The following is a 14,171-nucleotide window of genomic DNA, read 5'->3' as shown; positions in this document are numbered from 1 at the left end:
GCCCCTTGGTTCATATTTAAGCATTACGGATGCGGCCCGAGAAGCACACACACCTACATTTGACCTGTTTTGCATTTCCACGTCGACGGCAGCTCCCAGGCACAAGTGACCAGTCCCAAAGTGCTCGACTTTTCCAATGGCAATCGTCTAGATGCAGTAAATTTCGCCTTCTTCACGGTCAGACTCTTGGAGTTCAGAGGGACCGCTTCCCTTCCAGCCCCGTCTGCAGAAACAAACCTCGAGGCCATCAACACCACCATCAATCACTTCCCGCCTCATAAAGCCCAACTGGCACCCCTCCGGAACAGACGGTGAGAGCATCCGCTGCGTCCGCCACTCTCCGCCACAATGCAAAGGCGGCCAAGCTGCCGTCTGCTGACGATCCACGGAGCACCACACGCTTGCGGCAGATCATGTAAGCCACAGCGCGGAAGCAAACACCACCGACTGGAGCATGTAGAATGTAGCATGTGTGCCGGTGTGCATGTGTCCCTGGGCGCCTGAAGGCCTGCAGCATGTCCAGGAGCGTCCAGGACCAGAGTTGTGCGCGAGAAATGTAACCTCACCCTCTGGAGGCGTCGAGTTCCGTACCGTGACTTCAGCTGAACCAAGTGCTGCCGAACGACATGATACAGGACGAGGACGCCCTCCTTGACCCCTCATCCACCTGCTTGTATCATGTTGCACCGCCTCAGCTGGCTGCCTAATGTAATTGCAGGTCCGAATGCTGATGGATGGTGTTTTGACACGACCCAACGCTTACATATGAAGTCGGCCATTGACAAATGAGAATCTTTTCATGTCCACGGGGCCTGAAGAGTAATAACAGTGATAATAATAATAATAATAATAATAATATCGCAACATTGATTTGAATTCGACTTTTCTTTTATTCCTGCCGGATAAGCACGCGACCCTGTTTCATCCCTGGACTTGCAAATGCAACCTCAATATTAGCCTTGCGTCACAACATCTCTGAAGTTCTCGACTCACACATTTCCAGATGGCGCCACTGAAGGCTTTGATGGGAGGCACATGACGGCTCGTGGCACTTGGGACATGGGTTTATCTCGGAACATCTCATGATTAAGTGCATCTTGATGCTTCATGCCAAAAGAAGGCTGGAAATCTTGTTGTCAGTGTAAAACAGGGTGTCTCGTGTCTCTCGCCCACGAACGCACAAGAAAAAAAAAAGGCGACGAAATTCTGGGATTGATATTACAAGCGGTTATAAATAAACGTCAAGACACTGTCACCACCACTGTTTAGGGCAGCTATGCCACCATATCATCTTGACCTTTACTCAGCCGCAGTGGCTCAGCCTGATGATATTGGGGTTGTCCAATCTGTTGCATATTAGGAGCTTACCCGTGACGGCCAAATGTTCCCCATGCTCACACCGTTTTCCTGGTAGCTCTGACTATTTGGAATTGGCCCTTGGGGGCTCGCTGTAGGATTTGTGATATCCACCCAAACTACGCCCGTACGTTTGTTGGCCCAAAGTGTTTTCATGGTTCCCGTCCTTCACCTATAAATAGTTTAAGCAAGAAACGCTGGACGAAAAAAAGAGGCAGTAGCGTAGATGCTGACATTCATTGAGTGTTCTCGAGACGACAGATGCATGCATGTGGATGTGCTCAAGTTCCTCTGCCGCGGTACTGCTCTACACGCGATATTACACCGTCAACTCATTATTCTCCTGTTGATAACAGGCGGGAACTCGGTAGCCGACTCGTTTACCGCCGCGCTAGCCGTGAAATTACATCAAGTTGCCTTCATGTGAACACCATGGCACATGGTAAGTCGTAGGCTCAACTGACCAGCTGTCAAATCGACATGCCCGCCCTCCAAGGCAGTAAGAGCAAGTAGTGATTCCCCTTTCAGGCAAACGAGTCCTCCCATTGCCGGCCAAGAGACTTGCCCGTCCAGACCCTGCATGCTATCCCGTCACCATCATTCCAGATAGCGAATAGCATTGCTCAATCATTCGCTTGTCCACGTGTCTCTCGCAGGGGTGCCACATCATCAATGTCGTCTCCCAAGAAGCTCTAAACTCAAAACTGAGGAGGAACAAAAATACGAGACCATATGAAAAATAGCGGCACCAAGAGCACCGAGATTTGCAAAACATCTACCCCGTAATTCGGGACGATTGGTGGTGGGAGGGTATAAGACGACAAAGCTGATTGGTCCATCGCATCCATCGGATTGTCCAACGTCAACCCGACCCACAATTTCCCAAAGAGGCAAACGAGCTCAACGGCTTCCAAGACGACGCCATTCCCATGCGCATACTGTCGTTATTGTAGGCACGAGAATGGAGTGAAGTCTGATAATAACTTGTACTGAAATGGGCTGTGGGCCGTGTGCTGCGCTATTCGAAGCCGGCGCCGCATCGTAAACTCGTCGGATTCTATCAGAAGCACTTACACATGATGCTAGAGATGGGTATAAGAGCCGCCCGGCGGCAATGCGTCCTGTTCGTAGAATCTAGCATCTTGATCACATTCTAGTCTTGTTTCAAAAATTTAAAAGAAAGAAGAATCCAAATCCTTCTTCTTTCAAAATCCTTCAAATAACAAAGTTGCACTCAAAATGGCCGACGACAAAGATGTCTGGATGTACAACCCATCTTTTGCCCTGGCCGTGATTGGCACAATTGTATACGGCCTAATCTTCATCGCCATGACATACTTGACATTCTTCCGCTACAGAGCCTGGTACTTTACTGTTGTGGTTGTCGGTGCGGCAGTCGAAGTAGCTGGCTATGTTCTCAGAGCCTATTCTGCCAAGAACCGCACCATATTGGTAATCTTGGACGCTACGAGCATCAAAAGCCTCAAACTCTGTGGAAGTCTAACGAGAGCTTCATAGGTCCCGTTTGTACTGACACTGACATTCACTGTCCTCGCGCCCGTACTTGTCGCCGCGGGAAATTACCTCCTCATCAGCCGCCTCATCCGTGCCGTCCTGCCCCCATCGCATCATCGCGTTCTTGGCGTCCCCGGAAAACGACTTACACCCATCTTTGTCATCTGCGACGTCGTATCGTTTACCATCCAGGGCAATGGCTCTGGAATTGCTAGTTCGGATAACTGGCAGGGCGAAAAGGAGAAGATTGGCCGCTATGTGCTTATCGGAGGGCTGTCCTTTCAACTCGTCGCCTTTGGGCTGTTCCTTTGCGTGTTTCGGCGCTTCCATGTTTTGGCGAACAGAATGGCAAGACCAGAGGCTCCCAAGGGCTGGCAGCAGGTTGTTCTGTCCGTGTACATTTCCAATGTCCTGATCATGGTAAGAAAGAACACCAATTGGCGAGTGCGCAGACTTGTTGAGTCTCTGACAAGACCAGGTTCGGTGCATCTATCGTGTGTGCGAGTTTGCCGAGGGCATGAATGGCTATGCCTTCCGCACCGAGTGGCTGTTCTGGGTGTTTGAGACCCTGCCCATGATTGGCGCCATTGGTATCTTCGTCATATATCACCCGAGCCGGTTCCTCGGTCAGGATGGAGCGGCGCAGCCCAAGGAGCCTCGATCCGACGAATCCACAGAGCTCATTGGCAAGCGAAGGTGGTTCCGAATGAGACGTTTGAACGACAGCCCTGCTTAAGCCAACAGACTCCCTAAACGAAGAAACTTGAGCATTCTCAAGCCCACTATGGCTAATGTATTTGACGGTAGTGTATATTGGCAATTTGTAGATGGGATTTTCTGTTAGTCAACGGGTTATATTTCATTTGTCGCGTATATCTGAATTACAACATGGATTTACTCACGCACCTCACCATCCTCAAGCTGCAATGTCTTCAACGCCAAGCCATCATGTACATCTACGGAAGCAAGTCTCCAGAAACTGGTGTCGGCTAGAAATGTAGTCTTCATAAACTGCGAAAACTTGAGCGGCCATTCTATATACGGCCGACATGTTTCTGGCAACGAATCGTATATCTTCTCCATCCACACAATGGCCATGACGTTGCGAGCGTCGTAACGATGACGGGTCTCATGGAAGGAAAATTGAGGACCGTCTTCCCAGACGCAGATTGTGCGGCTCAGGATGATGTCCAACAGCAGCATGTGGACGATGACAAGGCGCGCGATCTGATTGCTTGGATCGATGAATGCGGAAAATTCAGTGGCCGACATGCGGCCTACTTTTTCGTGGAGGAATGAATGCTCGCGGAAACCTGGGAATCAAAATTCTTTCAGGTTAGCAGGAGTAGCCTTTTGTCTACCTGTATGAGTGTGGGCAGGTCTGACATTCGTAAATGTTGTTGGTGGCGGAAGTCACTATTCGGCGCATCATGGCAATGTGCTCAATGTCAATGACGCTGTGGCACAAGGGGCCGAGTTGTTCAAGACTTGTGCAGAACCCGTTGGCAATGGACTCATCTAGCAAGGGAAGCCATTGGTCGTCTGCCGCGGCTACAGACGATGCTTTTTCGACGTAGACGTCTCGTTCAAATGTTTTGAAGGCAGAGTTCTCGGGATCAGGCACCACGTGGGTTCCGACAAGAAAACCTACAGTTGAATAGATGTTAATGACATGATGTTTCCGTCCTATTTGGGTCATTTCGTCCCGTGCGAGAAGACGTACAGCCGCGGGTCATTGTAAGAAAGTCGGCAAGACCATCCGGCATGTGAGCTGCTTGGAAGGTCAGAGTGAGAATGGCAGCAAAGGCCGCCTCAGTATCCGGAAGCGAAAGCTTTGGTCTTGACAGGAATTTGTTTAGTCTTTCAATAGCCGTCACTCTGTGCTGCAGGGCAGAATGATTGAAGTCGCCGGGGGCCAGTAGACCCAGATGCGAGGCACCTAGCCCGAGCATCGAATGGATTAAGAAGTCGTACTATACGTGACAAGTCAGTTGGCCATTCATTGTACCATCTTCAATGGTCCCGGCAGATGCTCACACACGACGACGTACCTCGTGCGACATCTGCGAGATGTACTGCCACACATATCTCCCCCCAACTGGCAGCGGCGGAAACGCAGATATGAGAAAATGCTGAAAGAATCTCATGTCCGAGAACCCAAACGAACCAGGATGCGTGGACAATGGCTGAGGAACAGCCGGTCCCACTGCCAACGGTGAAGCATGTTGTTGAGCTTCACTCCTCTGAGCCCTTCTCATCTGCGAGTATTCGCACTCAAGTCCTAGCCGCTGACATGGTCCGCAGATGGGCGTGGCTTCATCACACTTGACTTTTCGTCGTTTACAATTTGGACAACCCGCTCGAGATTTTGTGTGTCCTTTTCTGGGAATTGGACGTCGTTTGCCAGTGGTAGGCTGCTGGCTGTTGCTGGGTGCTGATGAAGCCGATCCTGGACTAGGAGAGGAATCCATGCCCATGTCCATGCATGTAAGCTACCGCACAGCGATGTTGAATACTTCTATAAGATGACAATACGGCATTGAGGGAAAAGCTTGGTGTTTCCTTTTCCGCAAGTCATGGTTTTCACAGCGGCGCGCCCTTAAGAGCAAAAGAGGCTGAACGGAGCACTCAGCTCTATTGGCCTGGAACGTATCCAGCTTACCAGGGAGGCACGTCGTTCGACTCCGAGTCCAGAGTCTAGTGGATGGCCCTGCATGCTGGAGACAAAAGCCACGCAATTACCGAGCCTGTTGCTACCAAGTAAGCTGACTGTACACGCGGTCGGGCTATTTTGGGGGGTGGACATAACGACATAAGTTACTTACACCCTAACGTGAGTTTGTTCCGAGAGCTGGAGACAAGTGCCTTTTCCACGGCTCTCAGTCTTTGGCGATTCTTGGCAGTTGGATGGTTGTCGATTGGAAGCACATATCACAGTCGATAGGAAGCTGTCAATATTACATATTTTGATGTGGCCGACTCGGTGTCGAGTCAAGGCAACGTCTATTGTGCCATTACTTTTGTACCCTTTAACCTTTTTTGGTATATTCCCATTCTCTATCGTGACTTCTCTAAAACTCCTCGTCGCCCGAGCCTGAAACAATGACGTTGTTCACCTTCAGAACCATGCGGACATAATTGCGTGGCGAGCTGAAGCTGCTGCTTCTTTCCAATCAAGGGGTCAATGACAAACGCTTCCTTCATGTCGTTGTTCCCACGTCCCATGCAGTCGACACCAAGTTTACCTCGGCTGTCGGGCCCAGCCTTGACCTGCTGACTCTTGACCTCAGCAAGAGTGGAAATGGGATTGAGGCCACTGTTCTCAGCCAGCGTCATAGGGACAGTATCCAAAGCTTCAGAGAACGCGCGCATGGCGTACTGTTCCAAACCAGGCGTCTTGACGGCGGCGTCCTCGACAGCCAGGGAACAGGCAATCTCGGCAGCACCGCCGCCGTAGACGATACGGTTGTCGCGAACCAAGTTTCTTACCACGCACAAAGCATCGTGGAGTGATCGCTTAGCTTCGTCGATAATCTAGACAATGTGTCAGCCATCAATACTCCATTGGACAGGGGGTGACGGGCACACATACCATCTTGTTACTGCCACGGCAGAAAACAGTCACGGCACGAGTGTTGGCACACTCCTCAATGACCAGCATCTTCTCTCTCGTTGTGCCAAAAGTCATCTCTCTGACAACACCTGCCGAAGCCCAGCTTCTCTGGCTTGAGGTCTTCGAACCGCGGTACTATTCTGCCATTCGTAGGCAATGGCAATCAGCTCAATCTCGGGGCCACCAACCCAACGAACGGCTGGAAGACCATTCTGGAGAAGCAAGTGGTTGGCTTCATCGTCGAAGCCCCACTGACAAATTGCCAAATTGGCACCGGTGTCCTTGACCTGCTGGATCATCTCGATAAACTTTCTCCCTCTCGTAGTTTTGCAGTTTCTTGAACTCCTCAACACTGGTAATCTCGAGCTTGTGCTTCGTCTTGGGCTTAGGGGGTTCAAAGGCACAAGTCAGGATGGCAATCTTGGCGTCTCGCACTTCAGAAGGCATTTGCGGGTGAGAAAAGTCCTTGTCGACAATGACACCCTTGACGAGAAGCGTGTCTTCGAGCGAGCCTCCAACCTTGCCATCAACCTTGATCAGCTCGAAATCGACATCCTTTCGCTCCAGATCTGCCACTGACAGGACAGCATCCACCGCAATGTTGGCAAACTGATCATGCGCTTTGGAGACAATCTTGCTGCCCAAGCTTGTTCGTGCAACCTTGACCAGGTTAGCAGTCTCTGTCTTTGTGAAGTCGATTGTGTCTGAGATTCGGTCCAGCTCAGCAACGGCGATGTCGCAAGCTTGGTCGTAACCGTCGGCAATTCGGATAGGGTGGATACCCTTGTCAATAAGGTCGGCAGCTTGCTCTAGCAGAGCACCAGCCAGGACGACGACACCGGTGGTACCGTCACCGATTTCATCATCTTGGGACTTGGACAGCTCTACCAGCAGCTTAGCGATGTGGTTGCTGATTTCCATCTGCTGCAGGATGGTGGCGCCATCGTTGGTGACTGTGATGTCTCCGTCAGGGGATATGAGAATCTTGTCGAGACCTCGGGGGCCAAGGGAGGACTTGACGAGATTTGCAACGGTTCTAGCTGCGAGAATATGAGACTTGACGGCTTCGTTTCCGAATTGACGTTTCTTCTTTCCCTGACTGTGTGGTGTCAGAGGCTGTTCAAGCTGAACGCGAATGGCGGGGCATGTACTTACTCTCTGACCACAATAAAGGGCCGACCTTGCTCGTCCTTCATGAAGGTTGCTGTTTATGCGAAAGTATACGAGTTAGCGCTGAAGCCCGTTTGCCGAGGATACATCGTCGTGCAATTACCATTGTTAGGATCCAGATCTGGCAAGTTCGTGTTAGCTTCAATCATCAACCCCCCCTGGGTCGCCACAACTAGTTGCACTCACTCAGCGACATGTTGGCGACGAGCTAGCTATAACGGAAGCTCTACCAGACTATGCCCAAAATATGACTTGCCGACAGAAAAAAGGGACCCCGAAACAGACGATAGCCTACAGCTTGGAGCTTGTCGTCGTAGCCAAATTTTTAGAATATTGGTGCTGCCTTGAACCTGTCGCGGTGCGGGACACCGGGAAAAGAAATCTCCGCCATCCGAATTATCGTTGCAAAACGGCCCGGCTTCTGTTGGCTTCTGCAGACGGCCATGATTAGGCGGTCAGTGGGTATCCGCACCGGGCGGCTCTCTGCTGGCTGGTTGCTTCACTGAGCAAGGAGGGGCAAGTTTAATCACAGGCGGCACTTGCGGGGGCCTAAATGGTGGCCTGGGGGGTATCAGCAGTCAATGTTCTTTGAAGCTCCATGTTTAGCTGCCCCTCCATGTGTGACCTCCTCACAGCGTCGACGGCTTTCCAGAATTGCCCCACGCGTCATCGGTTCAGTCACACTAAGCAGGTCTTCATTGCCCTCCAAACTTCAACTTGGCTGTATGTTGGAGCCCAGTTTTTGGCGGCCCATTGCTACCATTGCTCATCCTTTTGGCTTCTTTTTTTGAACGCTCAGCTGGTGTCCCTGTGCGTCCCTTTTTCACTGTGTCGCATAATTTTGACAGAGTGCGTGCCAGTACCTCGATTTTGACCGAGGCATTACGGACAGACAACAAGCTGACCAGCTCAGAAATATCATACAGCTTTCCCCCTGTGGATTGCCCGCACCCAATTTAAGCCGACAGCGAAACGAACTGTCCGCACTCTCTTCGAAAAGACTAGTCATTGTACGGCATTGTTGTTGACCATGGCACCCACTGATTTCTACGACGATGATGACCTATATGATGGGAACGACTATGAGGAAGATCAGGAGGAAGAGCTGAGCCCCGAGGACAAGCAAGCTATGGAGGAGGGCACTGCGGATGTACAAAAGGCACTTGGTGCCAATGCGAGCAAAGTAACAGTCAAGCAGATACAGGAGGCGCTATGGCACTACTACTACGATGTAGAGAAGTCTGCCGCCTACTTAACCAAGACCTTCATTGCACCACCGCCGCCTAAACCCGCACCGAGAAAGGCTCCAGAGAGTAAGTTGCATGAGTTCTCGTTTTCATCATCACTCGGCCTGTTTGTAAGATCTGCTGGAGCGGCGAGCACTTTACCATTGTCCAACTCGCCACAAACACCTGAAACACTACCTCTACCACCTTGCAGGACTTTCAGCTACGGAACAAATTCGAATATTCTTCAATCAGAGTTCGATGATATGCCTTGGTTGAATACGCCCCAGAGTCGCCAAGCTACTCTTTTAGCACCCTCTGAGCCACGAGGCGGATTGCTTGGCGGAGCGGGAGATGCCCCAAAAATGTCCAAGTTGCAAGCACTTGCGGCCGCTAGGAAAAAGAAGAACGACGAAAAGAAAGAGCAAGCGAAAGCTTCAGAGGCAGAAAGTGGCATGAAGAGGCTGTCCATCGCCGATGACTCTCAAAAAGGCACCACTAAAGGAGCTTCAAGCCCCGCAAAGCGGCTGCGTGGCCCCGATATGCTGGCTTCATCGCGACCAATATTGGGCAGAGGCGACTCACGGAGTGAATCTTGTCAAAATACACAATCCAGTGCTGCTCCTGTCGCAGCCATAGCTTCCCAGCAAGAGCCGGGTAAACCAAATCAATACCCTCCTAGTTCAATGGGAAGAACAAGAAGAAGATGCAGAGCCAGCTCCTGCATGTGCACCGTCCGCCTTCGCCAAGACTCTGTTCGGTCCCGCTCCAGAAGATCGCCAAGCAAACAGGCCTGATTTCTTTGCAATGCCATACGCAGCTTCATCATCCTTCCTTGCTACAGCATTCTCTAATCCCAGCCCGGACGATATCGTTCTGGCCGCGCAGACAAAAGGTTCGAACTTCGCAAGGGCGAAATAACAAGCTAATTCTAATGTTTCTTCAGCCGGGAAGAAAACTACAGCTCCTGTCAAAGCGGCATCGACAGTAGTGAAAAAAGACAAGAACGTCGATACCGTATTTAAAGATGCAGATGTGGCAAACGGCGTCTCCAATCTGAGGGTCAGCGATGCTCCGCCCCCAAAGAGCAAAGGTCTTGATGTGGCCAAAGAGTACGAGAAGAGAAAAAGTAAAAAGAGCATCAGTTTTGTTGTCGTGGGTAAGTTACAAAAGTAGATGACTAACTTGTCCATGTCATCTATGCTAACGTGTGAACAGGACACGTTGATGCCGGCAAAAGTACGCTAATGGGTCGCCTTCTGCTTGAACTGAAATATGTTCAAGAGCGCACGGTAGATAGGTATCGTCGACAAGCAGAGAAGACAGGAAAACAATCTTTTGCTCTTGCTTGGGTCATGGACCAGAGAACGGAAGAAAGGGAACGTGGCGTCACAATCGACATCGCCACCAATCATTTCGAAACTCCAAACACCAACTTCACCATCTTGGACGCCCCTGGCCATAGAGATTTCGTCCCAAACATGATTGCTGGTGCTAGCCAAGCAGATTTTGCCGTCCTCGTTGTTGACGCAAATACTGGAGCCTACGAAAAGGGCCTCAAGGGGCAAACGAGAGAACATGTATTATTGCTGCGCAGTTTGGGTGTGCAGCGCCTAATTGTCGCTGTTAATAAACTTGACATGGTTGGTTGGTCAAAAGACCGATTCGACGAGATTTCTCAACAAGTCATGGGGTTTCTCACAGGTTTAGGCTTCCAAAGCAAGTTGGTAAGCTTTATACCAATTTCAGGCCTGAATGGAGACAATATCGCCAAAAAGACGGAGGATGCGTCTGCAACATGGTATCAGGGCCCAACTCTTCTTGCATCATTGGAGGATTCAGAGCCGTCATCGGCTCGTGCCATTACAAAGCCCTTCCGGATGTCGATTTCAGAAGTGTTTCGATCCCAACAACAGGGCACAACAACACTTGCTGGCCGCATTGACGCAGGGAATATTCAGATTGGTGACGCAGTTATTGTGCAGCCCAGTGGAGAGCGTGCTTATATCAAATCCATCATGGTGGATACGGAAGCTCAAGAATGGGCAGTTGCTGGCCAGAGTGTTACGATTGCCTTGACTGATATTGATCCTGTTCACATACGTGTTGGCGATATCGTATGCAGTACCGTCGACCCAATCAGTGTTGGGGACACGTTCACTCTGAAGGCCATGGCGTTCGAGCATCTAATGCCGATGCCCGTTGACCTCCACCGTGGCCGTCTACATGCAGCTGGACAAATAGAGTCAATCCCTGCAACCCTTGACAAGGCTACTGGTGAGGTCATTAAGAAGAAGCCCAAGGTGGTTCAGCCGGGCAGTGTGGCTCGCGTGACGATTAAGCTGGGCACCAAGGTTCCGTTGGAAAAGGGCCAGAGAGTGGTGCTTCGCAGCGGTGGGGAAACTGTTGCTGCCGGCTTATTGGAATAAATGTATCCGCGGATCAAGATTTATCATGGCTGTGAGTCAAAGTGAAAAGAGAACCTTGTCGATGACACGCAGTACGGAGTAGACAAGTGGCATTTAGTAGTTCTGAGGGGCGGAGCATACACAAGGCCAGATATCAGGAGGCGACGCATGATTTATCACGGGATGACCCGTAGCTATGTACTCCGTGTCTAGGCGGCAAATAGTTGGCATTCACACCTGCAGGCTCTCCATAGCAGTCATCTATATTGAGGCCATATCGGTACTTGGCTTATGGGAATATGTTGTGTATGTTGTGTCTTGCAAGAGTCCTGCCTTTGTAATAGGTAGTTGTTGTTTCGAATGTTCTCGAAGTCTCCACTTGAGGCTACTTGTCCACAGCTTGAAGTTCTACTTTCGTCCTCCCATCCATGCATGACCAAAGGACTATTGCAACTGTGTCTCTTTGTGCTGGTTGAAGCATCTTTTGGATATCCTGGCCACAGAGGAAGGCCCGTGAGTGACATTAATTTAGTCATTGAACTCCGTAGCGGAAGGACTCGTGTGGGTGGGCTACGCATTTCTGGCATTGCCTTGGTGGTGGCGTCCTTGCTATTACAGATCATGTGCCAGCACACTCTACGTGGAACAAACTCTAGATGGACAAGTCAAGTGATCGAATAGATGCTCCTCTTGGGTTCGTCCTCAAGTTCAATGCCATGCAGGCGCGACGAGTAAAGGTCTGCATGGCGCTGGTGACATCAATTAGGAAAGTCAGAGAAGGAACACAGAGCCAATTGTCGGCCCAAAATGCCGGACCATGTGCACAGTGGGTTTCTGACACTGTCTCTGAGACAGTGCGAGAGTGGGGCAGGCTCGCGGGAGTCAGTTCTGGCAGGAACCTTGCATGAAATCTGGCCTTTTGTGCACTTGACTCTTTTGGACACCTCGAAATTATTTTATGGAGTCGCGCTGCAGCTTCTTTCCTACTTCTTCTTCTTCTCCTTCTCATCCACGTTCCGTCTTCACACTTCCACCCGTCTTCTTCATTTTTCATTTTTCAATTCCATATTTCCATTGATACCCCTCTGAAGACGCTGACTCGAGGACCAAGTAGATTTCGCTGCTTACGATACATACGCCTTCATTCATTCTCTCTTCAAGGCTGTTATTGGTTATATCGTCGCGATTGCTTCCAACCGGCGGCACATTCACACATACCCCCCTCCCACAATGGCCCGATCACGAGGCTCATACACCTTGGCCCTTGGGCTCCTTTGTTGGATCGCCCTGCTCTTCTCTCCCCTGGCTTTCGTCAAGCCTGTTCAGGCCGAGGTAGCTGAATATGGCCCTGTCATTGGTATTGTGAGTACTGCCTGTCTCCTTGTAGACCATGGTAGTGGGAGGTTGCTTCTGAAGCGCGGCTCTCAACTGCTACAGATCTGCTCTTTCCCTGACGCGATTGCTGACTATTTGCCGCCCCTTTTACAGGATTTGGGCACGACCTACAGCTGTGTCGGTGTGATGCAGAAGGGCCATGTCGAGATTATCGTGAACGATCAGGGTAACCGGATTACCCCTTCTTATGTCGCCTTCACTGACTGAGGAGCGTCTCGTTGGTGACGCGGCCAAGTACCAGGCCGCCGGTAACCCTGAACGAACCATTTTTGACATCAAGTAAGTATTCGCTGTCATTAAAACACCAGTTGGAGCATTGTCTTTTTAACAAAGTTATCTTTAGGCGTCTAATTGGCCGAAAGTTCAGTGACAAAAACGTGCAGGCCGATCTCAAGCACTTCCCTTATAAGGTTGTCGCCAAGGAATGACAAGCCTGTTGTCCAGGTTGATGTCCAAGGCAGTCAGAAGACTTTCACCCCTGAGGAAGTTTCCGCCATGATTTTGGGTAAAATGAAGGACGTTGCCGAGTCTTACTTGGGCAAGAAGGTCACCCATGCCGTCGTCACTGTCCCCGCCTACTTCAATGTGAGTCTCGCGCAACATGAAGCCGATTCAAAGTCAACGTTACTGACACGTAGTGCAGGACGCCCAACGCCAGGCTACCAAGGATGCGGGTACTATCGCCGGTCTCACTGTCCTCAGAGTTGTCAACGAACCCACCGCTGCTGCTATTGCATACGGTCTGGACAAGACCGAGGATGAACGCCATATAATTGTGTACGATCTTGGTGGCGGTACTTTCGATGTCTCTCTTCTTTCCATCGACCAGGGCGTTTTCGAGGTCTTGGCTACTGCTGGTGACACCCATCTTGGCTGGTGAGGATTTCGACCAGCGCATCATTAACTACCTCGCCAAGTCGTTCAACAAGAAGCACAACGTGGAGATTACCAAAACTAAGAAGGCCATGGGTAAGCTCAAGCGTGAGGTTGAGAAGGCCAAGCGCGACCTGTCGTCTCAGATGACCACTCGCATTGAAATCGAACCCTTCTTCGACGGCAAGGACTTCTCTGAGACCCTAACTCGCGCCAAGTTCGAGGAGCTGAACATGGATCTTTTCAAGAAGACCCTGAAGCCTGTCGAGCAGGTTCTCAAGGACGCCAAGATGAAGAAGGAATCAGATTGATGATATTGTTCTTGTCGGCGGTTCTACCCGTATCCCCAAGATTCAGGCTCTCGTTGAAGAGTATTTTGGCAAGAAGGCGTCCAAGAAGGTCAACCCCGACGAGGCTGTCGCTTTCGGTGCCGCTGTTCAGGCTGGTGTTCTCTCCGGAGAGGAGGGTACCGAGGAAGTTCTTCTTATGGATGTCAATCCTCTTACTCTCGGTATTGAGACCACTGGTGGGGTCATGACCAAGTTGATTCCCCGCAACACCGCCATCCCTACTCGCAAGAGCCAGATTTTCTCTACTGCCTGCTGATAACCAGCC

At 50.7% G+C, this 14,171-nt stretch overlaps 8 protein-coding genes across 8 annotated transcripts; 5 read left to right on the top strand and 3 right to left on the bottom strand.

Moving 5' to 3' along the window:
• Nucleotides 1–2,595: 2,595 nt before the first annotated feature.
• Nucleotides 2,596–3,644, top strand: J3458_000544 (uncharacterized protein; the record flags this gene model as incomplete). The annotated part of the gene is made up of 3 exons (XM_007810806.2): nt 2,596–2,808; nt 2,875–3,291; nt 3,350–3,644. 3 exons carry the CDS (start codon nt 2,596–2,598, stop codon nt 3,605–3,607), a joined length of 888 nt encoding a protein of 295 aa, XP_007808997.2. The 3' UTR covers nt 3,608–3,644.
• Nucleotides 3,645–3,687: 43 nt separating this feature from the next.
• J3458_000543 (uncharacterized protein) lies at nt 3,688–4,934 on the bottom strand (the record flags this gene model as incomplete). Its single annotated transcript, XM_007810807.2, has 4 exons — nt 3,688–4,184; nt 4,258–4,518; nt 4,595–4,844; nt 4,923–4,934. The coding sequence occupies 4 exons, from the start codon at nt 4,932–4,934 to the stop codon at nt 3,766–3,768; spliced, it is 942 nt and encodes a 313-aa protein (XP_007808998.2). The 3' UTR covers nt 3,688–3,765.
• An 882-nt stretch (nt 4,935–5,816) lies between these two features.
• On the bottom strand, nt 5,817–6,601 carry CCT5_2 (T-complex protein 1 subunit epsilon). Its single transcript, XM_066116198.1, has 2 exons — nt 6,464–6,601; nt 5,817–6,405 (listed from the first exon to the last, which is right to left on the bottom strand). The coding sequence occupies exons 1-2, from the start codon at nt 6,557–6,559 to the stop codon at nt 5,929–5,931; spliced, it is 573 nt and encodes a 190-aa protein (XP_065978080.1). The 5' UTR covers nt 6,560–6,601; the 3' UTR covers nt 5,817–5,928.
• Nucleotides 6,602–6,718: 117 nt separating this feature from the next.
• On the bottom strand, nt 6,719–8,004 carry CCT5_1 (T-complex protein 1 subunit epsilon; the record flags this gene model as incomplete). Its single annotated transcript, XM_066116197.1, has 4 exons — nt 7,841–8,004; nt 7,758–7,775; nt 7,640–7,688; nt 6,719–7,583 (listed from the first exon to the last, which is right to left on the bottom strand). The coding sequence occupies exons 1-4, from the start codon at nt 7,848–7,850 to the stop codon at nt 6,719–6,721; spliced, it is 942 nt and encodes a 313-aa protein (XP_065978079.1). The 5' UTR covers nt 7,851–8,004.
• Nucleotides 8,005–8,331: 327 nt separating this feature from the next.
• J3458_000540 (uncharacterized protein) lies at nt 8,332–12,288 on the top strand. Its single transcript, XM_066116196.1, has 3 exons — nt 8,332–8,967; nt 9,827–10,039; nt 10,099–12,288. The coding sequence occupies exons 1-3, from the start codon at nt 8,685–8,687 to the stop codon at nt 11,307–11,309; spliced, it is 1,707 nt and encodes a 568-aa protein (XP_065978078.1). The 5' UTR covers nt 8,332–8,684; the 3' UTR covers nt 11,310–12,288.
• A 230-nt stretch (nt 12,289–12,518) lies between these two features.
• On the top strand, nt 12,519–12,702 carry KAR2_4 (ATPase with role in protein import into the ER; the record flags this gene model as incomplete). The annotated part of the gene is made up of 2 exons (XM_066116195.1): nt 12,519–12,650; nt 12,676–12,702. 2 exons carry the CDS (start codon nt 12,519–12,521, stop codon nt 12,700–12,702), a joined length of 159 nt encoding a protein of 52 aa, XP_065978077.1.
• Nucleotides 12,703–12,870: 168 nt separating this feature from the next.
• On the top strand, nt 12,871–13,111 carry KAR2_3 (ATPase with role in protein import into the ER; the record flags this gene model as incomplete). Its single annotated transcript, XM_066116194.1, has 2 exons — nt 12,871–12,962; nt 13,027–13,111. 2 exons carry the CDS (start codon nt 12,871–12,873, stop codon nt 13,109–13,111), a joined length of 177 nt encoding a protein of 58 aa, XP_065978076.1.
• A 67-nt stretch (nt 13,112–13,178) lies between these two features.
• Nucleotides 13,179–13,867, top strand: KAR2_2 (ATPase with role in protein import into the ER; the record flags this gene model as incomplete). Its single annotated transcript, XM_066116193.1, has 3 exons — nt 13,179–13,268; nt 13,327–13,460; nt 13,513–13,867. The coding sequence occupies 3 exons, from the start codon at nt 13,179–13,181 to the stop codon at nt 13,865–13,867; spliced, it is 579 nt and encodes a 192-aa protein (XP_065978075.1).
• Between the last annotated feature and the right edge of the window lie 304 nt (nt 13,868–14,171).

Source organism: Metarhizium acridum, assembly GCF_019434415.1.
Source record: "Metarhizium acridum strain ARSEF 324 chromosome Unknown scaffold_1, whole genome shotgun sequence".
In the NCBI taxonomy this organism is placed as follows: Eukaryota; Fungi; Ascomycota; class Sordariomycetes; order Hypocreales; family Clavicipitaceae; genus Metarhizium; species Metarhizium acridum.
Note: the sequence above shows the minus strand (reverse complement) of the source record. Positions and strands in the feature narration are given on the sequence as shown.